General features: G+C 30.7%; 3 protein-coding genes across 3 annotated transcripts; all 3 read right to left on the reverse strand.

Moving 5' to 3' along the window:
- Nucleotides 1–12632: 12632 nt before the first annotated feature.
- On the reverse strand, nt 12633–15098 carry LOC125070636 (esterase E4-like). The gene is made up of 4 exons (XM_047680584.1): nt 15059–15098; nt 14703–14863; nt 13234–14576; nt 12633–12878 (listed from the first exon to the last, which is right to left on the reverse strand). The coding sequence occupies exons 1-4, from the start codon at nt 15096–15098 to the stop codon at nt 12653–12655; spliced, it is 1770 nt and encodes a 589-aa protein (XP_047536540.1). The 3' UTR covers nt 12633–12652.
- Nucleotides 15099–17813: 2715 nt separating this feature from the next.
- On the reverse strand, nt 17814–20135 carry LOC125070392 (juvenile hormone esterase-like). The gene is made up of 3 exons (XM_047680244.1): nt 19906–20135; nt 18184–19541; nt 17814–18049 (listed from the first exon to the last, which is right to left on the reverse strand). Exons 1-3 carry the CDS (start codon nt 20101–20103, stop codon nt 17848–17850), a joined length of 1758 nt encoding a protein of 585 aa, XP_047536200.1. The 5' UTR covers nt 20104–20135; the 3' UTR covers nt 17814–17847.
- Nucleotides 20136–20216: 81 nt separating this feature from the next.
- On the reverse strand, nt 20217–24644 carry LOC125070637 (juvenile hormone esterase-like). The gene is made up of 4 exons (XM_047680585.1): nt 24478–24644; nt 22114–23450; nt 21299–21477; nt 20217–20326 (listed from the first exon to the last, which is right to left on the reverse strand). The coding sequence occupies exons 1-4, from the start codon at nt 24523–24525 to the stop codon at nt 20217–20219; spliced, it is 1674 nt and encodes a 557-aa protein (XP_047536541.1). The 5' UTR covers nt 24526–24644.
- Nucleotides 24645–25461: the final 817 nt, after the last annotated feature.

Genomic DNA, 25461 nt, shown 5'->3' on the forward strand with positions numbered 1-25461 from the left:
ATTTGTAAGTATCTGAAAACGAAAAGATTCGAAAACATCGCTTAAGTACTTTTGCGTAGTGCTTCAACAAACAGACAATTTACTGTTGAAAATGAATATAATAGTCAGGTATTTATTCTACATATTAAAAAATGGATAAGGATTAATATAAGACAGAAGGTCGCAATTTTTTGTAATAGTTTCTATTAATGCTTTGAAACACACGGAAGCAATTTAGAGGTCATTTTAGTGATTAAATTAATTTTATTTTTGTAAGGTAAAAATATTTATATGGAACTATGATATTTACGCATTTCTGATCCGTTCGTATCAACATTAATTAAATAGCAAAGAAGGTTGACTATATACTTATATAGAATAAATTCTTTCTGACCAGTGTCATAAATAATTGTATATTCTTGAATATTTTGTTGATGTTTTAATAATACTATATAGGTACACAGGCTTTCCACATCAATATTTTAACATTCTATTTGTTGATGTTTTATATTGTCTGTCTCGTTCGTGTATTGCATAGTTTATAGGCTGACTCAGCAGACCAGATCTTAATTTAAATAAATTAATCAAAAAAATTAAATAAATTAATTTAAAATAAAACCAAGGATCAAAAAGTATTTTCGGGAAGGAATTGTCAGTAGTAGCCCAGTTTGGAATTTGGATGTTGGTTCCGTGCCTGAATTTCCTTAGGTCGCGTCGGATTGTCATCCTATCGTATTATGAGAGTGAACGAATAAAAAAAAAACGAGACCTGTACCTGTGCACCCTTCTTTTCCCTCCCTCTCTCATAACAAAGCGCACACATGTGCTTGTAGTGCACAAGTATGTGCGCAATTAGTTAGACTCCTTCGAGATTGGTTAATGTAATAGAAATAAGTCAGGATAACATTCTTACATCGATTTATCAGTATTATTTAATAATTATTATTACTCCTTTGGCATAGATCCTACTCTCACATAGTCGTCTGGCGTACTATTAAATATAATAGATACCAATAATAATCAAAGAAAATAATATTAAGATATTTAATATTTTACTTAGTCGTAGAATATGTGATATATGTGTGTGTGTGGTGGAATCCAACTCAGGCGGGCTTCCTCAAAACCCAACCGGCTAACACAATGTAATCATGATAAATTAAATAAAAATTTGCAATTTGCGCAAAAAATTGATGATATAAACAAATTTGCCGAAATATGTATGATTAAATCTTTGTATAAGTAAGTTGTAAAATATATCCACGACATTATGGTTAATGGTTAATATTTTACAACTTACCGGGTTTGTGCACTGAGAGCGCACAAACCCCATGCAATATGTTTAAAGTTTAGACTTAAAGCGTCGAAAACATAGAAATATATTTTGATGATAATTTGCATGATAATGACATCTCAGCTAAGTAATTGAAAATTCAATTAATAAATTACCGTCTCCCATTATCTTATACAGTGTGACATACAGTTATAACGCCACTGGTTCGTTAATTATATTGCATTTTTAATAAATGATTATTAAATTATTTCGATTGCTAATATTTTAGCATGGATCTGTCAACTGTCATTTGCATACTAGTGGTTCAGCGGTTGAGTTTATACGCTACTGAAATGAGAATAAAGGCCATTTTTATTATAATAATATTGAATGGTTGTTTGTTGAGGTAACCTTTGTCTTACTTAAATTTTATTACAATTTTTTTTTTTGTTTAATTTCGTAATTCTCTTTACATCTGTCTAACAAAATATATACATAAGTATATCATGAGTTGTCGTTTTTTTCCTTGTCCTCCTTATATAATAATAATAATATAAAAATTATTTATACATACATATACATAAGTTCAGTATAATCCTGTTAATGACTCACTGCGGGGCTAAGGCCTTCCATTCAGGAAAAGGTTTTGTTTGGTTTGGAGCTTATTCCACCACGCTGCTCGTTTGGTACCGCACAAGAGGTGAATTATAAAAAATTATTTGCACATGAGAACCAGTAGTGCTTGTTCACCTTAATACACGATATACAGCTATGTTTATATCTGACCCACCTCGATAACCTTCTATTATAATATGTTTATAGACTAAAACTACTAACTTTTCTTACTATATGGTTTTTCTTTCTTACTTGTCGTAACGTATGTTTACGGACGTACCTTATAGCTTATATATTACGTGATAACTAGCGTAATTGAAGTAGGAAAAAATAAGTTTATGCGATTTTAAACTTTACTGTTACGGAACTGGCTCGTTCTTAGTTTAATTGTGGTTAATAGTGGTCTTACCTAATAAGCAAGTCAGCTGGCAGTTAAAGCGATGTTTCTGTTTATAAATTGGTATAAAAATTGTAAACTCTATGATTTTAATAGTATTTTACTGTATCGAATTAAAGTATAGATTTTTATCCATTAATTACATAAATACGAATCAATTAATTGCTCTGGCAAGACTGAAATCATTATTTATTATGTTTGAATAAAATGTACTTTTAAAAAAATAATTTCATTTTAATACATATTAAAATTGAATAAAAATGAATTAAGCTTAATAAATTAGTGTAAATATCGACGAACGAACGGAAAGCTTTTTTTTAAATTAAAGGCAATCATTTAACTAAGTTTTATTAATAGCTTGTCAGATACATGATAATACAGCAAAAACGTCCAGGCACCCAGGTAATTTATAAAGTTCAAAAAAGAACACACATTTATAATACACAATCTTGTAAAGTGTAATTTTTAGGGATCTTATAAAATATTTTAAATTTTATAACCATAATGTAAATTACTTGTAATTACAGATGTATTTGTTCATGACATCTCGCCACCTCAAGTGAATAGATTTATAACTTAAGAAATTTATCCAATCTTTTATCTTAAAATTATCACTAAAAAGTGGTAATTAAATATCTTTACAAAAAAATAATTCGTTAGTATTTTTAGGTATTAATAATTACACTATAATCCTTAAGGATATAATACGGAATTACTATTTTGAATCTATTAAAACTCCACAATCCCTTAAACCTAGAGTAAAACCACTATTTTGATATTCTGCCAATAATTTATTATTCATATTAAATTTATTTTAAATTACTCATCAGTAAACAAAATGAAAATTGAATTCGTTATCATATCATTAAATTCATCTTTTACTAACGCAATACTTAGTTACTTACGATATTAAATAAAAGCGATCTAAGTTAGACTCTTGCAGAACATAGGATATTATTCATACAAATTTTGTTAAGTACTAGTAGAAAAAAATCTGCGAGTGACTAACAGGGCAATGGCCAACTCATCAATATGGAGTTAAGAAGTAAGCGATCACGTATAATGCCGCATAAGAATAAAGTTCAATCATCTCACGAATGGAATAATATTACTTTACAAGATGTTTTAGACACACTTTAAACAAAAAAAAGGCCTAAAAGCACATATAGCTCGCTACTAAAAGGCTCTTAAGAGGAAAAATACACTACAACAAACTATTTATGATTGATGAAAAAGGTTTTGTACAGACAATTAGAACTTAGTGGCGACAATAATAATAGTTTCGAGCAATCAGAAATACTGGATAAAGATGACTTCAAAAAATACTGGGCTGATTTGTGGGAAAAAGTGGGTGTCATAATTAAGAAGCAAGATGGATAAAGGAAGAGGAAAGAAAATGGTATTGAAGAAATGGAATTTTTAGATTTGACTAGAGAAAACATTGAAAAAGCCTTCACTGAGGGCTGCAGGGCTAGATAGTGCACAAAATTTTTGGTATGAAAAACTTACAAAACAATATTATCCCTTTCCAACGGGACTTCGAAAATTATAACGGATGAAATTCATATTTGTAGTGGCATTTTTCAGGGTGATTCACCCCTCAGTCCTCTAGAGTCAGTAGAGTCATTTGGTCATGGCATCTTCCAGGAATGTTATTTTTGTCGGATTTACTTTTAAATTTGCAGAACTCTAATTAACCAGCGCACTGTCACAAACTTTTTTGTAGTCGATGTATTCTACATGTAAATTTCGTTGTGTATTTTTTGCTTGATTTAGTATTGTCAAATCAATAATTATCCTGTTCGTTTCATCACCTATGACCCCGTCTACAAACTTTTTGCTCTTCTTGTAATATGTTCTTGGATAGTGAAATCAACTCGCATTCTATATATGAGTTAATTGCAGGACGTAATCAGTTTGTTTAAGGTTGGCAAAAAACTAATTGGTCTATACTGTGATGGGCTTGATGTATCTTCGCTTTTTGGTAGCAAATGGTTTATACCTTTTGTTACAATGTCAAATAATGCTAAAGTAAGTTTTTCATACCAAAAATTTTGTGCACTATCTAGCCCCGCAGCCTTCACAGTAACACGAAAAATTTTGAAAAAAGACATGAAATCAACCCTATTTTGCATCGAAAAAAAAATGTAGAAAGACCCTTTAATCTAGAAATTTGATTAAGCTCCTATATCAACGTACTCTTTTGCTATAATTAAAAGGACCAATACCGATACATATATCCTAGTTACAAATTAAAACAAAATCTGCTATTTAAAAATAACCATTAAAAGAGACAAAGGGGAAGAGATTGACGACAAAATGAAACCAGTAAATTAAAAAGAAACTCACGTCACTTAGAGAATATTAACTAAATAACAACAACATATTGATTCTGTAGCTTCAAACAAATGGATAAAATTTTGTTACTTATTCACTGAAAAGAAGGATTGATTTTAATACAAGATCAAGTCATCAATAATAAAATTTACAGGAAATGCATAATTTTTATGTAATAGATAGGCGGACTGGCAAATGGGTCACCCGATATTAAATGATCACCACCGTCCATATACATTGGTACTGTTAGAAATATTAACCATTTCTCATATAACTAATGCGCCACCAGCCCTGGGAACTAAGATGTTGTGTGCCTTGTGCCTGTAGTTACACTGGCTCACACACTGTTTAAACCAGATCACAACAATACTAAGTATTGCTGTTTTGGACAAGGTATATATGATTCCTATTTACTAGGAATAACACATTTATACTATCTTCTCGAATATTCTACAATATTTTCAAATATTATTGAAACCAATTACTTTAAGAATTAAAACGAATTAGCATTTAATATTAAAACGAATTAGCATTTAATATAAAACAATAAGGTTTTATTTTATTAAAAAAAATAGTTAGAATTAATAAATTCGACAAACAAAGTTAGTATTATATAATCTGGCATTAAATTATCAAGAAACTGGCACGACCAGTTTTACCTCAATGACCTCGCGTCGTGACCAGTCACGCGAGGTTCTTTAGCACAGGAAAAAACAAACGACTAAAAGTCTAATTTTGTATAAGAAGTTGTTACTATTTTTGATTTGTGAGGATGAGGATTATATTCTTTGTAAGATAATATTTCGAAGATTTAAAAATTTTAAAAATACAATCATGATTATGTTTTATTATTAACTAAATTGGTAATAAAAACGAATAGAGCGAACAGACTTTGCCTGTCCACATTTATCAAATATTTCTGCGAGTTGAAATTTTTTGTTTCAAATTAAATTATTTGCAAAGTTGTAGTTTTATTTTTGATGGAACAATAGTTTAAATTCTGCCACGACAACCATAAGATGATATGCAAATATCAAATGTTTATAACAAACTACAAAAATATCAGACAGAATATACATTTATAAATAATATTTCCAAATTTCAATAATTTACATTTTTTTTTAGGAATTTAAGAAATTATTGAACTATCTTATTTTAAATATTATTTTAAATTATAGTAACATACCTACATTAATCAACCATTGTTTTAATTTTTGCTTATAATAATTTAAGTTTTTGTATTGTTTGATATTATCATATGTAATTTTTATTTAATGTAATTGCTTTTGCCATTTGGGACGTAGTTTGATGGTATACAGACTGTATAAATGTTCCTACCAAATGAGCTATCTATACTAAAAAGTTTTTTTCATATCAGATAATAGCGGCCTGTGATTCGTGCGTTCAAATAAGGAATCTACCTGCCAAATTTCAAGTATTCATTTATTATTTTACTAGAATTGGCTCCTGATTATATCTAAATAAATTAAGAACGTATCAAAGAAGAACAGAACGAAACTATATATAAATTTGAAACTAAAAGACTGAGTCTGAGTTAGACAGAAAGAAAACAAAGGCATTGGCATGTATTGCGACTAATCGCCAAAAGTTATTCACAAACAGTAATAGATAAGTACCCTTTATATTAGAAAAATAAACCAGGTAGGCCAAACAAGAGTCGTCTCTTGTTCGTCATTCCTGAATCAGCTGCACACGACTAGAACTACACAGAGGCGTGTGGAGTAATTTGTAAAGGCTTTCATCGCAAAAGCTGGCCCTAATATAACAAAAAACTAACATCATATAATGAGATATACTGACACTACTTCTTCTTTTTTTATATTTTGATTTTTATTTATTATTTTTTTAATCATGTAAGGGTCGCCTTTATGAATAAAATGATATATACGAAATAAATTTTTACAGAACCGTATTCCATTATTCAATTTTGTTTTGAGTTAATTTAAGTTAAATTAGTTATTTTGTTAATCTTTATCTATAATAAATAAATTAGGTAATGGAATAAGACACGAATACTTGGATTGTTTCCATCGCTTCAGCTTTTTACACAGCGGCTGCGGCTCATAATATTGTTAATCCCATCAAAAACATAAATGTAAAAATGAGAGCCAAGTTAAATATTATGATATATACCTTGGTTGTTGTCGTCAACAACAAAAGAAGTGAGATCTAAATTTGTGCCAAGTTAAATAGTCCTTTCTGAAATTTATTTATAACTACATAAAATATCATTTCTTCTTATAACTTGGGGTAATATATTGTTGCCTAAGGTCTGACTTGGCTAGTTCTTATATGTTTATAAACACAAATTGTAGTTTGTGTTTAGAATAACAAATTATAACTCAGAACATCTAAGAAGAATGGAGGACAGCTCAGTATTGCTTAGTTAGTATTAACGTACATTAAGAGCTGCGATGGTCTAGTCACTAGAAAACATGAATCTTAACCAGATATTGCGAGTTCATATCCAGACAAGCACCATTGAATATTTGCGTGCTTAATTTGTGTTTATAATTCATTTGTAACAGGCTTAAACCTTACGAAGGCTATAATATAATTTGTATATGAGAACTAGCCAAGTCAGACCTTAAGCAACAATATATTACCCCAAGTTATAAGAAGAAATGATATTTTATGTAGTTATAAATAAATTTCAGAAAGGACTATTTAACTTGGCACAAATTTAGATCTCACTTCTTTTGTTGTTGACGACAACAACCAAGGTATATATCATAATATTTAACTTGGCTCTCATTTTTACATTTATGTTTTTGATGGGATATCACTACTTTTTGTATATAAATTATTAGTAGGTACTTATTAATAACAAAATTAATACCAAATGGTATTTGTTAAGCTATTCTATTTTCTTATGTTGACGGGGTACAATTGTCTTTTTTTGATACGTTCTTATTTTTCTTATAGGTACCTACTAAATGTTCGAGTAAATTGCCCATTCAGTGTCCGGATATTTTTTACGCGTTTTTTGTTTATACTTAATTTGCCCAAATAGGGGTGGTATAATGTGCGCAGACGGTTGTACTCTACAATAGAGCTCTCTTGTGTCTTGATTTGACTTGGACCTAAATTGATAAGATGTACTCCATCTAAGTTTTTAACTCTAGAGAGGCCAACGTAAGCCTGCTCTTTACTTAATATAGAGGAGCCAATGTCAAAAAGAGCACCGTCAAGGCGAAGGCCTTTTGATTTGTGTATAGTAGTAGAATATGCTAAGCAAATAGAGAATTGTTTCCTTTGAACATATATGTACATTACTTAATATCTGTAACTTGGTTTGGCTTCTAGTTCGCAAATTAAATTATGTTTAAATTGAATTGTTATTTTACGTGCGTTATTGCTGTTGTCGACATCCTCAATGTACTTTCTCTATTTTTCCATTGGACCCATACACCAGTCCTTTGCTGACATCAGCATGCTCGCTCGATACTGTTCTTCCAAGCAATAAGGATCCCTGTTTGTAGCGCTAGAGTACAAACTTAAATAATTCCTGTTACGATATATATACTCTACTACAGTCTCACGAAACCTATTTTATTGTTGTATACTAGTATACTCAAACAAAAAATATGCAGTCGAATAGACTAGGCAGCTTCCCTCGGAAGGCATTGAAATAATTCTTATGAACGCGGTTGCCACTCGCTCAGACACGTCCGCGTTAAGGTTTAACCACAACGCTTCTATCCCGCTGCTTCGGCGTCACGTCGCGCGCCGTGTACCGAAATGCCTATTATTATTTTTTTTAAAGTATATATATATAGATTTTGCACCATTGATGTGCGCTAAATGCTAGTTAATAACGTAATAAATACCAAAGTCGGCTATACTAATAAGTAATAAAACGGAAATAATTGGATTTAAAAAACTTAAGGGTAGTATTCAACTTGTTATATATTCACATGAAGACCTTAAAATCCACATTAAGACCGGCTGTCATAAGTTTTGATTGCTGGTTCTTACATCATTTTTTTTATTACAGTTATTACAGGAACTAAGTATATAAGTGTTCCTATAGACCCAATAAAATGAAAAATTATAATAAAATGATAAAAAATTACCAGTTTCAGATTTTTTCCTTTATATTGGCCTAATTATCTACCTGCATGCCAAATTTCAACTTTCTAGGTCACCTGGAAGTAGGTTATAGTTTTGATCTATAGGTCAGTCAGTGATAAAAATGTCGATTTTTAGACGTTAATATCTAAATAACCATTTGAGATGCGTTTATGAAATTTGGAACACATATGTATCTCGCGAGTCTCAATATATGAGCCAAATTTGACACATTTATGTCAAATAGTTTTTGAGTTATGAGGAGGTCAAAAGTGACTCTAAATGGTTCGTGTAATATTACACACGGTGCTGCACGCCAGTTCTGTTACTAGAACTTGGCTGACACGCTACCGCGTGTCTAGATATATGAGACGGAGTCAGCATGTCAACGCTGTCGTGTAGTGTCCCACTCTAGTGTAATTGTAGCTACTTGTATTTATTAAAGTTAAGTTTCTGTTCTATTACACCTTTCATTTTACATTTTAACTATTATTGATGGTCATGTCAAGGAGAAAAAAGGAAAGACAATAATTTTTTGCTATATATGTATAATAAATTACCATAATTTAATGTTTTCAAACTATCGGCGATAATACTATATTTAGAAATTCTGTAAGATGACATTATTAGGCTTATAAGTTAAAACTTCGCGTTTCCTACTAATTTGCTCGACAGGCTCCGTAATGATCTCATTATTGTAAGTTTACCGTCTGAGTACTTTCACATTGAGGAATGTAGTGGAATGGTTATATGGTAGATGATTGACAAATAATTGAATATTAAGAAATGCATAATTCATATTAGTATTATATTAATAACGAGGTCAAATTTTATTTCTAGAATTAAACAAAAAGACGTGCGTTTATAGCGGTAGTTTTTATTCAAAACACATGTTTTTTGTCGAATCTATAATTAATACCATAGATTATTCAAGATCTCGACCTCGACCATGATTATTATATAAAGTCAATTCAATGTCAAAGTTGTTTATTTTTACGCCTCTCGTGTTTCAAATAGTTTTCTGCTATTATATATATATCTAGAGTGCTTAATGAAAAGTTTGAATTTATTTATAATACTTTTAGTTACAACCCTTATATAGATTAGACTCAGCATAGCACTTGATGCTATGGTGTGGTCACTTGATGGCTTTGTGCTAGCTCGTCTGAGTAGGTACCGCCCACTCATCAGATATTCTGCCGCCATTTGTTCCCAAGGTTGGTGGCGCATTGGCGATGTAAGGGATGGTTAATATTTCGTACAGCGCCATTATCTGTGGGTGAACGTGACCACTTACAATCAGGTGGCCCATTTGCTCGTCCGCCAAACGATATCATAAAAATTGGCCGTGGCATCGAACTTTCACTTAGCTGTTCTTCAGTCTCGAATTAACACTAACGCTACTTCCAAATAATTTATATTTTCATATATGTAATTTAAATTATGTTAAAAGTTATTATTATAAAATAACCTAAGCGTTAAATTACCACGATGGCAACAGATTTTTGGACAGGCTGCATTCGAAGCAGGCGAAGCGGTGTGTTCAATTAGTAGTCTATGGGCTTAGGTCTATAGGGCCTCAACATTAATCTCACTCCTAAATACTCTATCTACGGAGAACTTTTGGACTTTGGATCTTATTTTACTATCCGTCTCCAACGTCACCTGATATGTCAATTTCTTGACGATTTTTACTTTAGCGCCGAGCACGAGATGAGTACATACAGTGGTGTCGATCGAATGAGAAACATATTTTAATTTATATGTTACCAATTTTCTCAATTGTGTTATTTATTAATAATGCGGATCGTTTCAATTCTATTTTATATGTAACGCGAAAAGTGTTAAATTATTGCTTAAATATAAAGAGATGAATGATTACCTCAACATTTTAATATTCAAAATTGCATTGTTAACTCATGGGTAATTACTAATTTTTAATTAACTAACCGGGGGGCGGAAGTGGCGGCTCGCCCCGGGCGAACGTCCCAGGACTCTCCAGTCTCCAGGGCAAATTCCCCTGATCAAATCTTAAACAAGACTTTAAAACTATGTTTAGTACCTACATAATTTCGTCAAGATCAATACACTACACTTTACAGCCATCTAGACTTTTTACATGGTACTAATATTCTTTAAATTTCGCTGAATGCGTCCAATAACCTGGGGGAATCCTCGTTTTTGTAGCGGGTACTTCCCCAGGAATCCTTGAATGAATGAAGTGGTTACTCTTGTACCCCTACATTTACATTATCTACATTCTATCTACCTCGAAAAATAAACATTGGCTTCATTTAAAATATATTAAATTTTATTATGTACGTTTATACTTTTTAGTTTATTAGTGTACGTACTGATATTTCCGCGAACAGATAAGACTTTTTTCAAATTAAAATAAACACTTATTTATATGCACAAATGTTAACTAAAAAAAGTTTGTAAAACTAAATTTTTTATACAGTTCATTCAGATTTGCCGCCCCGGGCCTCTGAAAGGCTTAGTCCGCCACTGAATCTGTCTCCTCCAATGAAATATCAATACCAATATAAGCGGTTCATACAAGAACAATATAAATTTATCGTTTTTGGGAAAAGTACTCAAACTGCATAATTTTATATAAAAACTCTAAAATACCTTACGTCTATAAATAATTAATTGTTATTGTTTATCTAACTTTCGTCTAACTTAAATAATATCAGTTTCTAGTATTGTTTAAAGCTATGCCATCTATGAGTCGATGTTAAAACTATCTGTAATACAAAGTCACACCGAGAGATGTCGCACGTAGTCACGTGTTATCATTTTGCATGCATTTCGATAATCGTGTTTTTATGAAATAGATTTCATGTAATAATATTTAAATGTATAATTCAATTTAAGATTAATATAAATATTTACAAAAAATTGAGACAACAATGAGCAACATTATTTTGTAAGTTTTTACTTTCTTATATACCTACTCTATGTACAGATTTAAATTCGAGACAAATATTTTTATGTATATATGCAGTGTCGAAGTAAATAATGTGCAATAATATTTCATTAAATATAAAAAGAAAGTTTAACGATTCATTACAAATCTATCGTAAAATTTTATTATTGTTCATGAAAGAAAATTCATATGCGCCTCGCCTTTTCTAATAGATAGCTGGTGTAAGCTTCGCACGAGCAATACTGGGCCAACCAGAAAACTAGGGACACTAGCGAAATAACTATTTCCGACACGTTCCTGCAACATGTATTTGTAGGAAGGCATAAAAATTCGCATAGCCTCGAATACTGAGAATGACTGAGATTTTAACGTGAATTTTTACAATAAACTTAAATTCTAGGGGTTTTAAATTCTAGGAATCTTAGTAGGGTACATCCATATTATGTGGACTTGAACGGAATAATATATATGGCATTGGTAGGCGGAAGAGCATATGGGCCACATGATGATAAGTGGTCATCACCACCCATATACAATGGCGCTGTAAGAAATATTAACCATTCCTTACATCGCCAATGTGCCACCAACCTTGGGAAACAGGATGTTATGTCCCTTGCTCACTGTAGCCAGTGTAACCACTGGCTCTCTCACACTTCAAACCGGAACACAACAATACTGTACTTTTGTTTGGTAGAATATCTGATAAGTGGGCCTACCCAGACAGGCTTGCACAAAGTCCTAACTTTTATTATTTGAATTGACTTCTATTATGAATGAATTATTATTCTTTTCAATGGTATAAATTAACAGTAGTAGTAGGTATAACTGTGAAAGGAAAATTTAACAATGAATATAAGTAAATATGTTGTCTATTCCCACCAAACGTAACAAGGCCATTTACAGACACGAGTGTCTTTTATGTTAATACGAAGGTATTTTTTTCTACCGGTGACAGCACGACTTATTTGCCAGAATTAGATATTAGAGAATATAATAATTTAAAAATGGAATAATTTCAATAATTTATTAACTATAACTCGTCATGTATCTTTGAATCCTGCACTACCCCATCGATTGCTAGTTCAGAATACTTTGCCAAGAAATTGTCCCAAAACTTTTCTCTTTCACCTAATGGATTCACTTTCATTTTCAAGGTCTTCGTTATATGAACATAGTTAGTTTCATTGCTTTCCTTATTTATTGGCAGCCATTTGAAATCTTTCAGAATGTCATCTTCTACCAATGGAGTAGGATTTCTGTAAAGCAAGTTAATATTAATATTTCTATCGTTTTTTTATCTAAAGACTTAGTTTTACTAGATAAAAAATACCACATTAATCATTAGTTAAATAAGGTTTAGCGATTAGAGGTATATATAGTGTAGGTAGGTATGTATAACTTGTATTCAATTTAATTACATATAAAATTACATGAAAAAAATATATAAATTAGTATGCGATTATTTTATCGTGTCCACTGGCGTCATATTTTTCAGATCAATAATTAGTTCACTAAAACAAAAAAGAAAAAATATTTTGGATATCGTAATATATGATTTTTATACATAGACTTGCAACAAGTATTAAATATATAACGAACAGTGAAAAATACCTCGTTTTCGCGAAGTTAGCCCATAGTCGCACCACTTTTTTCAATACTTTAATTTCAGGTTGTTCACTCACTAGATTTATGAGGTCCTTGTAAGTTTGTTTGATTCGACTGCACAAATGTAAGTAACATAATTCGTCTGTCACCGTCGCTCCCCAATGTTTTAAACCATATCTCGTATATTTCGATATATATTCACTGTTTTCATTCAACCGTCCCCTAAAGTCAAACATGTAGTAATATATTGGTGATTGTGTTTTCTCGGTAAGCTTTTTAGCTGCTAAATTGAGAGCATAATTTTGCAGCAAGTCGCCAACGTACACTGAGTATTCCAATACATTATTATAGTAAAAATAGCCCTCTTCGAAGTAAAAATTTAATATTTCTTTAATTGCTTCTTCGTATACTTTGCTTTTTTTATTAAATCTATAGTTTGTTTTTATAGGAAATAAGAATAGAAATTCTTGCGCTAATTCTGCAACTAAATTTGGTTCATGTATAAAATGCGAAGCTAAGTCTAGTCCTTCTCTAGAATTCATACCAATCATAATAGGGACATCGTTTACAATTTTACTATTATCTGGTAATGTAGTAAGAATTGCATCTGGGTTATCATTTTCTATTATAGGAGAGAAAGTAAACATAGTTTTTTGTAAGTCTTCGTCTGAGCGTTGTATAACATCGCTTTCCTTACTGTACATAAGTTCAACATCAACATTTTGAAGTCCTTTAAGTAGTGTTTCACTATCATTTGCTGTAATATTTAATACGTTACCGAGGTCGAAGGCACGTTCGCGATATTGGTCACTTAAAAACAAAGGTTCTAAAGCTGTTCCACTTTGCATTATAACACCACTAAAAAGTTTCTTGGCTTTTGGGGAATGAAGTAGAATATCTGTGATTACTGCTCCACCTCTATTTCCCATTAATGTTACACTATTTGGATCACCACCAAATTCATGGATATTGTTCTGTATCCAATTTAAACCCATTATAAAATCTCTTAACCCCGCATTCCCCGGTATTACATCATCTCCTGTTGATAAGTATCCTAGTAATCCAAGCCGGTGGCTAATGGTAACAATAACAATATTTTCTTCTATAAAAAAATCTGGAGAGTAGGTCTCTGTACCGTTAAAACTTGCTCCGAAATTGTCGTTATAATCGAAGACTATAACGGGCGCTGATCCTTCTAAATTCGGTGTGAAAACGCTGATGTAAAGGCAGTCTTCAGAGCCGGACATCCCAATATCACCTATTCGCATTTTTGAGTTGTATTGGATGCATGTTGGTTTGTTGGTATGGGCTTCATAAATATTCTCCCATCCATTATGAGAGACGGGAGGCTAAAACATATAAAGAACAACTAGTACATCAAAGTTTAAAATTTAAAGTTTTGGATATTGAATATTAAGGCAAAATTCACTTTTCAATTAAATTAAGTTATTGTGTTTTTAAATTGATTTTAATACCTTGAATCTCAATTCTCCTACAGGTGGCTCAGCATAAGGTATTCCGTTAAATGAATAAAATTTTTGTTCTTTAATATATGTAAATTCTTCCTTTCCTGACAATTCACCTTGTTTCAATTTCACTTTAACTGTTTTAAAATCATCACAAACACATAAATTTACTACAATTGCAAAAATAAAACTTAATATCTTATTATTCTTCATATTGATATACAAATTACTTAACCGTTAATGTCAATAAAGTGAAAATATTATTATATTTACAGTACAGTACAGTAGATATAGTTGAGTATAAGATAAGTGAAACGGTATCCATTAAGTCTTTATCTATCAACGATGATAAGGTAACACCTAACTTGGCTTAATCTGCCTTAACTCGACGGTATTAATAATCATTATGGAATTTTAATGTTTAAATACTAGCTTTCGCCTGCGTCTGCAGCGAGGGGCGTCTCTTAGGTGTTATGACAATCAATTAGTTTTCTTTTTCAGCTAAATTTGTGTGATAAAGTCCTGCTCGAACTTAATTTTGCTCAAAATATTCCGGAAACGATAAGTTATTGTTTATTGTTTGAAGGTATTCCAATTTACAATGTAAACAGACTATATGTAACTAAAAAGATTTTGATATTGGTTTCGAGGATCTATAGAAGTATTGCGAATACTTTCATAAGAAAAGTGACAAATATCACGACACCCTTTACAGAAACTACAGTAAATATTTTATGTAAAGTTAGAACGCATAAGTAATAAAAATGACGATATAAATAATAAGTACAAAATGCTTAGGCGGCCCCCTTCGAACTTCGAAATACAGGTAGACCACTAAAAAGATGATCGAATCTAATTAAACAGATTACATTGACATAGTTAGAAAAAATCATAAAAAATAAATATATATATATCGGAGCATTGTTGATTTGGATAATTAATGAATCGAGTAGTTGGCAATAATGTTTGATGGCTGATTTACTTATAAGAGCGGGTCACCCCGAATGGAGTTGTAAGTGTCATGGCAACGCGAGTCGTTATGTTTTGACAAGCTTCTCGAATGCGATGGTTGCTTGCAAACCCATTTGCTCTTAATCGAGATGAATTATTGTAATCCTTTGATATTATTGTGGTGTACGATTATTGAATCAATGAACACAGTGATTAGACGATATTAAATACGCTTTATTTTATGAATATCTCCATTGCACGCCCACATAGTCTTACAAATGTCGGATCAATCCCCGAACCCAACTGTTCGGCATCCTGCTTCTCCGACATATAATATAAATACTAATAATAAAATATGTACTTAATTTGTTATATAATTATTATTTATTAAGCTGACTGTATAATGTGAATTTAAATTTATAATGATGTGTCTGGAATTGTAAAATAGTATTATTACGGGCCTCCATTCTATTATCTCAGAAATATGGTTTTAAATGTCGTTAATGCAAGTCGTATTTTCTTACTCGTATACTCGTATGGCTCGTCTCGCTTGGGACAATACTGGGGTCAATGTTTTCTGCTGTCTCTTCTTTAAACAGTTTATATGATAAAAATAAAACTATCCTCAAAATGTTTTAATAAAACATCTTTCCAATTATTATTTTTCTTTAACTGAGAAAAGATGAATATGAACGTTTTTGGCAAATAAGATTAGAAAAGTAGTTTAGAGTCCCACTTAGGTCTATATCATCTCTTACACCACCGTCGGGGCAAAGGGATGAAACAATAAATTTTGATCTGATTATGTAGGCGCCGTATACTTGACCTTTCCTGGTTATTCCGATAGTATTGGCTTTCAAAATGATCGCGTTGCGTCAGTTCTAATTTATTGGTACTTGATGTAGCCTATCGAGATACAGAAAGAATAATTTGATCTTTTTACTATAAATGCCAGAGTTCAGATAATCGCTGACCAGAGTTTCTTACATATATAAGCAAGTAGTGTAAGGTAGATATGAAGTTGTCATGTGAGATTCTTGAATTTCTGTCGTCTCTTATCCATACACTAAGCTCGACTTTACCTTTGAGTTGGGTACTTCGACAGAATAGCTTTAATTACCATATGGGGTGAAGTCTTCAAAAGATATTAGTAACCTTTCCTTTTTAAAAGGCCTGTAACCTATTTAAAATTCCTCTGCTATTTCAGATGTCCATTTTCACTTGCAATCAGATAATATTCCTTATTTTTTTAGCCCGTCTTCAATAAAGAAAAAAGTTGATTTGGCTATCAGCGATGATGTATTGTTACTTACAATTACTTTATCTTACACTTACAAAACTAGAGTTAGTACCCCTTAGTTTAGTAACGCTGGCACCTTAATTGTAAGTAATTTGTCCGTTGTATTTAACTGTTGTTTGCAGCAGGCCTATTATCAGTAGACAATGCTCAGATTAATAAGTATCAAAATAAAAGTGTCTTAAAAGTAGTCGTTATATATTGTTTGGTAATATTTATTATTATATACTGCTTGTTAAAGTTATTATATGATATATATGTACCTAAAATATAAAAAGATACTTGGACCGAAATTATAATTAACAGAAACTAAAAACAAATTTTGTTTTAGGTATGGCAACACAATCTTAAATATTATATTTTTATGAACTGACGATCATGAATATAATCAAATCTACTTTCGAATCGCGTCAGTAGTTTTTAAGAAAATTATAGACATACGGGTCGAACGGAAAATATAATTTTTTGAAGTCATTTAAAAAAAATAATTAGCAGATTAAATATTTTAATTTATTTGTTATAAGAAGATAATTCTCTTGATATTCATTGATTTTCTAAATACCGCAAGAGTAGTGTGCAAATTAATAAACAATTTTTAGAAAATGTTGATCCACTATTAAATATTAGTGTATAATTTTTGACATAATTTAAAATCATAAAATAAATGAATCAATAATTAACTTTTTTTTTTATCATTCTACAGATACAATATACAAGGTTAAGAATAATAAATCGTATCTGTTTTGGATTTTTTTATAACTGTATTGCTATTATAAGAGTAGCATACATATACGATTACCGAAGCAAGATGAGGTACTTATGTTATTTTATTCATTATAACATACAATTTTACAGATATAGTTTTCTTACTACTTTATTGATAAATGAGAAAATAGTATTTCTTAATTATAATTCATCTTTCACAACATCTTTAACAACGCCATCTACTGCCATTTTTTCATATTTTTCCATAAATTCATCCCAGAATTTGATTTTATCATCGTATAGCTTCGACACAATTTTTAATTCGTCGGAAATGACCAAACATTCCCTATTTTCCTTCGTAGCTGGCTTCCAAGTGAATTCACTTCCTGGAGGAGTTGGATTGCTGAAAATATTTATAAAACCGTTATGTTATCGTAAAAAATGTACATAATTTTATCAATTTTATGAATTATCTAGGATTTACTTAATCTAAATTATATATATTATAAACAAAATTTATTATTATAATTATCTCACCCAGTCTTAGCAAAATCTGTGACCATTTTGACCATGTTTTTTAATACTTTTATTTCTTCTGAATCTTCGTTTTCCAATAATTTCTTATACTGTTTTCTCCATTTATTGCATACAAATAAATAACATAGTTCGTCCCCTACCGATGCTCCCCACGTTCCATCGAAGTTTATAGTATCTTCCAAAATCATTCTTTTTCTGAAGTTCAATTCTCCGCTGTAGTCAAACATGTAGTAGTAAATAGGCGTACTAGATGTGTTTGTATATGTTCGAACAGTATAATCGATATTATAGAAATTCAAGATGTCTCCTATATAGCTTAAATATTCTCCTGGTTTACTAACTTTTATATATCCTTCATCAAAATAAAATTTTTTGATTTCTTCTATAGCTTTATTATATACCTCATCGTGAATCTGAAAATGATAGCCAACCCTCTTCGGAAACAAAATAAGAAAATCTCTGTCAGCGAATGTTAGGTATTGAGGGCTATGCAGATAACGCGAATTTAGTTCCATTGATTGTCTGGAGTTAAATCCAATCATTACAGGTACAGGCAATTCTATGGGATTTTTTTCTGGTATTTTAGTAATTATAGCATCATCATGCTCGATTTCAGCTACTGGGCCAAATGGTAATATACCTCTTTGAATAGCTCTAGCTTCATCGGCATGAATAACGTAAAATTCAGAATCTGTAATTTTTATAGCTGGTACTTCTGATAGACGTTCAATAAAAGATGCGCTTGTCGTCGCTTTATCCTCGAGCGTTTCAGTCAGAGATATGGCACGTTTCTTAGGATTTTCATCGAAATATAGCGGATTAAATGACGAATCGCCTTGCATTATTGCTCCACTGAATAAACCTTTAGCTTTTGGTGAGTGTAATAATATATCAACTATTGCTGCACCACCAGTATTGCCCATAAGAGTTACTTTTAGAGGATCTCCAGCAAAATAACTAATATTATCTTTTATCCACTTTAAAGCCAATATAATATCCCTTATACCGTTGTTACCTGGAATAAGTTCATCTTCAAATGACACAAATCCTAACGCCCCCAATCTGTGATTTATAGTAACAAGAATAACGTCTTCGTTCATTAAAAAATCAGGCCCATACTCTTTTGATGCATTATAAGATACTTTGAAATTTTCATTATAAAGGAAAACAATTACAGGTAGTTTTGAATCCTTATTATCCGGTAGGTTTGGAGTATGAATACTTAAATGTAAGCAATCCTCAACTCCACAAAATCCATATGTTTTAATTTGTCTAATGGGTAAATTATGCTGAGCGCAATGTTTTTTTTCTTTTTTCGCTTCTAAAACATCATTCCAACCTGGATGAGGGACAGGTGCCTTAAACAAAAAATAAATATAACAGAATTTTTATCAGACACATAAGTTCTAAAATTAAATGAATTAAATAAATAAATCTAGTGTTTTTGACAATCAAAACTACGTATCCATTCCAAGATCTACAATTAAACAAATTAAAATAATCGTGAATATCAAATGTCGGTAAAATAAAAAAAAAATAACGTAATTATTTTAAATAATACAGTATTCGTTTAGTTCATGAACATTTCAAATATTTCATAAAAACCATTGCTAATAAAAATCGAAATACATTCCTAATGTGATGTTATGATGAGGTCATAACTAATAAATTAAAAATGCTTTCAAATCTTTCATTACAAAGATTCATTACAATATCCTTTACCTTAAATCGGAGTTCACCAATTGGCGCTTGAGCATAAGGTATACTCAAAAAAGAATAATATTTCTTATCAGGAATGATTGAGTTCACTTCTTTTCCTTCTACTTTACCAGATTTAGTGTCAACTATCACATTTCCAACAACATAATTTGCAAAATAAATTACTAATATTATAAGTAAACTAGTTTTAGAGGTAGCCATTATAATAACATGTCACAAACAGTTTGTTTACAGTGCTCACATATTGGTTACGAACTGACGTGTCCTAAAGATAATAGTATATAATCTAAATGGGCTTTGTTTTTATCATTTATTTAGATAATTGAACTTGGTGTTAGTGATACCGTTCGATGTAATTCTTCTATTAATCCGAAGTTAAACCTTTTACTAATCGTAAGACGTTTATCAATGTTGCTACTGGCGTCTATGTGTTATAAAACATAGGATTCTTTATTTATAAAAAATACATTTATAACGTTGATTTCAGGATGATAAATAGTAAAAGAGACGTGGTCAAACTAATAAACTAAAATTTAGATTTACTATCGTTAAAATAATTGTACGTAAACGTAATTTTACGTATGGATTAAATTTAAGTATAAGACAATTAATTGGGAACCGGAATATGTAAAATTTTAAAAAACTATCATACACGTCCAAATATCCTAATGATTTTAATTAACTAAAACAACCTTTTGTAAAATAATGTCAAAAATATATATTAATATGACTTTGCGGAATTCCACAAAAAAATCGTAGTCAATATTTGTAGATTAATAAGTTCTTTAAAAAATGTTTATATTATTGAACCTTGTCTGAATGATTAATTTCGTACTTTGATATGCATATTATAATATGCATTTGAGGAACTTATTACTGAATATATAATTAATTATTATTAGTTATATGAGACCTTACTGTTTACTATATTACATTAAGCCAAGGTGACCCAGTAGAACACGTAAATCTTAACCGATTTCCATGTGGCGGCGTAGGAAAATCTTATATGTCGAGTTAACCCTCATGTGTGTGAGATGAAAATTTAAATAATAAGCTCCAAGCATTCTCCTCAAAAAGAGGACCTTAGACTAGCAGTGGGTACACTGGTTCTTACTTATTTATATTAGCAATATTCAAAAATATTTATTCTTATAATAATGAAAGCTAAATGTCTCTTCGGTGTATTGAAAGAAAATTCGGTGATATTCTTTATATTTAAAGGAAATATATTCCTTCGCGTAGTTTTATTTAATATAAAATATAGTAAATTTAAAATGTAATATATAATAAAAAATAAATAAAAATAAGGTTAGTAAACATTACTTTATTAAAAATAAAAATAAAAAGCATTATATTTATAATTCATCTTTTTTATTTCCTTTTTCTGATATCACACCTTTATGAGCTCTCTTTTCCCATTTATTTAAAAAATCATCCCAGAACGTAAACTTTCTTTCCCATAAATCCTTTTTCATTTCAAACTTCTTTCCAATGAGTAAGTATTCCTTTGTTTTTAAATTATAAGGAGACCACTCAATCTCGTTCAACGGATTATTGTTCTTGGGAGTTGGGTTCCTGGAAAAAGTTTCAAAAATACGTTATATAATAAAGAAAAACTTTCCTACTGACTAGTTAAATTATGTAGGGAATGATTGAATATAACACCTAGACTTTATGAAAAAAAGCGGTGTGTTGTTCATAACAATTGTCATGTTTAAATGGGTTACAGGGACATCACACGTTCTAAAACTATTGAACGATAATAACTTTAACATATAGAAAAGGTTTGACGGATTAATGTACAAAGATTGTATGCAATATGTCGATTGCATTGCCAATTGATGGATACGTTGCAAGAACTACATATTTCTATATATGGAATATCGAGATGAAATATGTTTCTCTTCACCGAACATGAAATTAATTAATGTGAACATAAGAAGTTACAAATAATTTCAGTTTCTAATATAGATGGTTTAAGGCGTATAAATGTATAATATAATTTCCCGAACGTCACATTAATTAAAAAGTTCTTGCCGCGATACATTATTAAGTTACATAAATTACTAAGATTTATAATGATTAAACAAAAGGTTGACGATTTCAACATTACAATTGACGGATTTTGTATCCGATATACGTGAAAAACTATTGTTACCAAATGTCTATTCTCGTAGTCGAATTGTAAAAAGATCTTATTGAAAAACGTACCCGTATTTTACAAAGTTTGCCCACAACTTTATGATTTTCTTTTGCATTATCAATTCGTGTGATTCCAATCGTTTATGTTTTGCATATTTATCTTTCAAACTTGGACATCTGAATAAATAACACAGTTCGTCTCCAGTCGCCGCGCCCCAAGTACCTTCTTCAACCACTGACATCGCCAATAGATCATTCTTATTCTCATTCAAATCACTGTAAAAGTCAAAGTGATAGTAATAAACTGGGCTCAACGATATATTAGCGTACATTTTTGCCGTCATGTCCATAGAATAAGAATGTAGATCTCCGACATAAGTCACATATTCTGAAGTACTTTTTATGGTCACCTTGCCTTCTTTAAAATAAAATTTCTTTATATCGTCTATGGCGTCGTAGTACATTTCGGAAAGAGGATCGAATCTAAACTTCATTCGCAAAGGCATTAAAAACGGAAAATCTTTTTCAACGAATTTGAGGGAATGAGGTTGGGTGAGATATTTATAAGAAGCCGCCAATCCTTCTCGAGAGTTGAATCCGACCATAATAGGTATGTTTATATTTTCGTAAGAATTTTCAGGATATTCTGTTATAAGTCCATCTGCATCCTTTTCAACGATTGGACCGAATGATAGAATACTTTTCTGAGTTTCTTTAAAATAATCGGGCGGTGAAGCTCTTAGTTCCACGTTAAATAACTTTGAAGCAGGAATCTCATTTAATTCTTTTAAAATCTGACTGATGCTTGAGCTGGATATTTCTAATAAATTGGCAAGTTCGAAAAATCTTTCACGAGCGTTTCCTTGCAAATATGCAGGGTTTAGTGACGTGCCACTTTGAAGTATCGCTGAGCGAAAGTATTTTTTCGCTTTAGAACGAATAAGGAAATCAACCGCTACAGCTCCTCCTTGAGCGCCCAATAAAGTAACTTTTTCCGGATCACCTCCAAAGTTATTGATATTATTTGATATCCAATCTAATGCTGCCACAATATCTTTTAATCCCGCGTTACCTGGTAGTGAATTGTCTTCAAACGATAGGAACCCAAACATGGCTAGTCGATGACTTATTGTCACAACGACTAAATCCTCTTCTATAAAAAAATCTGGAGCGTAGTCTTTAGTTTTATTGTATGAGTTTTTAAGTCGTTCACTGTACAAAAATACAACAACTGGTCGTTTATTTTCATCTACGGCTGGAGTAAATATGTCGAGGTATAGGCAGTCTTCAAGACCGTATTGACCTAAAGCTTGACCTTTGCGAAAGTTAGTGTTGAACTGTACACAGGCTGGTTTTACTTTTGTAGCTTGTAAAACGTCGGTCCATGGCTCCATTGGTTGTGGTGCCTGAAAAAATAGGTTTACGTACTTCATAAATTATGTTCATTCATATTTTAATTATATAAAGCCTAAGCTGTTATTTGTTAGTATATTTGAAATGTGCCAATTCTATAAGAACTTTAATTTTGTTGTTTAGCTTAAAAAAAATTGTATATAGTTCAAATTGACTTTGTTCAATTTTGAAAGCTAGTTTTAAACGCGTTTAAATTGTTTTTAATTAGAGTAATATTTATTTATTTTTATTCGATTGAGTTTATAGTTTTTCTGCAAGAATTAAAGCATTATTCATTGCCTCAAGGTACAAGGTTTTAAGGGATTTTGGATCTTTAATTACTAGATAGGTTGATGGGATCCAACCTTATTTTCTTTTGAACGTAAGGTGAATTGAAATTTCAATATACATTCATATAATTCTGGGTTTGAAATACTGTTCCGCAATGAAGATTTGTAGTCTAAAGGCATGTGTGGTTGGGTTCATTTAGAGCATGGTCACAAACCGCAGACTTTAAGATATTGTTTTCTCCTTAGTATGTTATTTAAGTATTGAAGTATTTGCACTGTAGTACTTTTCATAGTTTAGCATTAATATAAAATTAAGTATAGTGATATTATAACCAAAACGTCGGATTTTACTATAATGTATGCATAATGTATTTAAATTTGTTCTAAATAACTTCACTAAACGTGTACAAATAATAACAGTATTTCAAAAACCGAAAAAATTGTCTTGTTTTTATATTTAGAAATCAATACTACAAAATACACTTATACAAAGTTAAACTATAAGTATAAATATTTTCATTGGGAAGCAAGAAGTTGTATTATTTATATGCAACCAATGGGTTCATTTTACAAATGAATGTAAGTACTTTTATTTTTACAATTCATGACAAAAGACTAGTGGAATAATTCAGCATATCTCCGTTGAATTCTTTAGGCAAAATAGAAACTATTCCTTCTGTCTCCAGCGGACGCAATAAGATGGGGTAAGTAAATTAAAAATATAATGCTGATGATAATCTTTTATACGTACCTTAAATCTAAGATCTTTGACAGGTGGGGCGGCAAAAGGTATCCCCATAAATCCATGGTATTTTTTCTCTTCAAATATCGATTTGAAATCTCTTCCAGCAACACGTCCATGTGTAGTTTCTACTTCAATATCAGCTAACACGAACACTGAAACCGATATTAAGATAAAAATACCTATTATTTTATCCATTTTTAAATTCCGTACATCAAGGTAACTTGAATAAAATTTTAATACTGAGCTGTACGTATCGATAGAATCGGCGATAAATATTATCTGTTTTACTAAGAAGTTATAAAGATATTATAAATAAATATTTCTGAGTATAAATGCTTCCGATTACTATTTCAAAATAATATTTGTCCTTATAAATTCAGACTATCATTTTTTTTATTTAATAGGTACTTGGATGGGTAAATTGGGTACCTGGTGGTAAGTGGCCACTACTGCCCATTAATATTGGCACTGTATGAAATAATATCAATTTCTTACATCACACCAATGCACCACCAACCTTGGGCACTAAGATTACTATTACTGTTTGTTGGCAGAACAACTGATGAGTGGGTGGTACCTATCCAGACGGGCTTGCACAAAGCACTACAACCAAGTTTTCACATCTTGTTAAATTTCTATATCTATATATATATATACAATACTTATATTATATATATATATTACTCAATGCTAATATTGATAATTTATAATACATTTCTAGATAGTATATTTCTAGTACAAATTGCTATTTGTCTTTACTGCAATAAAAAATATTAAATACTCTGTTTATTTTTAAGCGCATTTTAACCATTATTATTAACCCTATGCAATAAAGTAAAAAATATGCAAATTTTTTAAGTCATATCTTTTTTTTTATTATGATAAGTAAACTACGAAATGAAATTTTCAGAACAGTTCAAGAAGGTTAGTTCGGGTACTAAAAAGAAGGTCGATAATCGTATTCGATAAATACAGAATTGTGGTAGTTCA

The sequence above is a fragment of the Vanessa atalanta genome, chromosome 17, assembly GCF_905147765.1.
Source record: "Vanessa atalanta chromosome 17, ilVanAtal1.2, whole genome shotgun sequence".
Taxonomy (NCBI): domain Eukaryota; kingdom Metazoa; phylum Arthropoda; class Insecta; order Lepidoptera; family Nymphalidae; genus Vanessa; species Vanessa atalanta.

Coding starts and splice junctions, on each gene's coding strand:
- LOC125070636 (XM_047680584.1), bottom strand. CDS start 15,098: ATGATTATTAATACCGTCGAGTTAAGGCAGATTAAGCCAA. Junction 14,864..15,058: donor GTTAAGGCAGATTAAGCCAA/GTTAGGTGTTAC, acceptor TTGCAATTGTAG/TAAATTTATGTGTTTGTGAT. Junction 12,879..13,233: donor GCTAACTTCGCGAAAACGAG/GTATTTTTCACT, acceptor CTTGCTTTACAG/AAATCCTACTCCATTGGTAG.
- LOC125070392 (XM_047680244.1), bottom strand. CDS start 20,103: ATGGCTACCTCTAAAACTAGTTTACTTATAATATTAGTAATTTATTTT. Junction 19,542..19,905: donor TTGGTGAACTCCGATTTAAG/GTAAAGGATATT, acceptor TTTTTGTTTAAG/GCACCTGTCCCTCATCCAGG. Junction 18,050..18,183: donor ACAGATTTTGCTAAGACTGG/GTGAGATAATTA, acceptor AAATATTTTCAG/CAATCCAACTCCTCCAGGAA.
- LOC125070637 (XM_047680585.1), bottom strand. CDS start 24,525: ATGGGGATACCTTTTGCCGCCCCACCTGTCAAAGATCTTAGATTTAAG. Junction 23,451..24,477: donor TCAAAGATCTTAGATTTAAG/GTACGTATAAAA, acceptor CTATTTTTTCAG/GCACCACAACCAATGGAGCC. Junction 20,327..21,298: donor GGAAAAGAGAGCTCATAAAG/GTGTGATATCAG, acceptor TATAACACATAG/ACGCCAGTAGCAACATTGAT.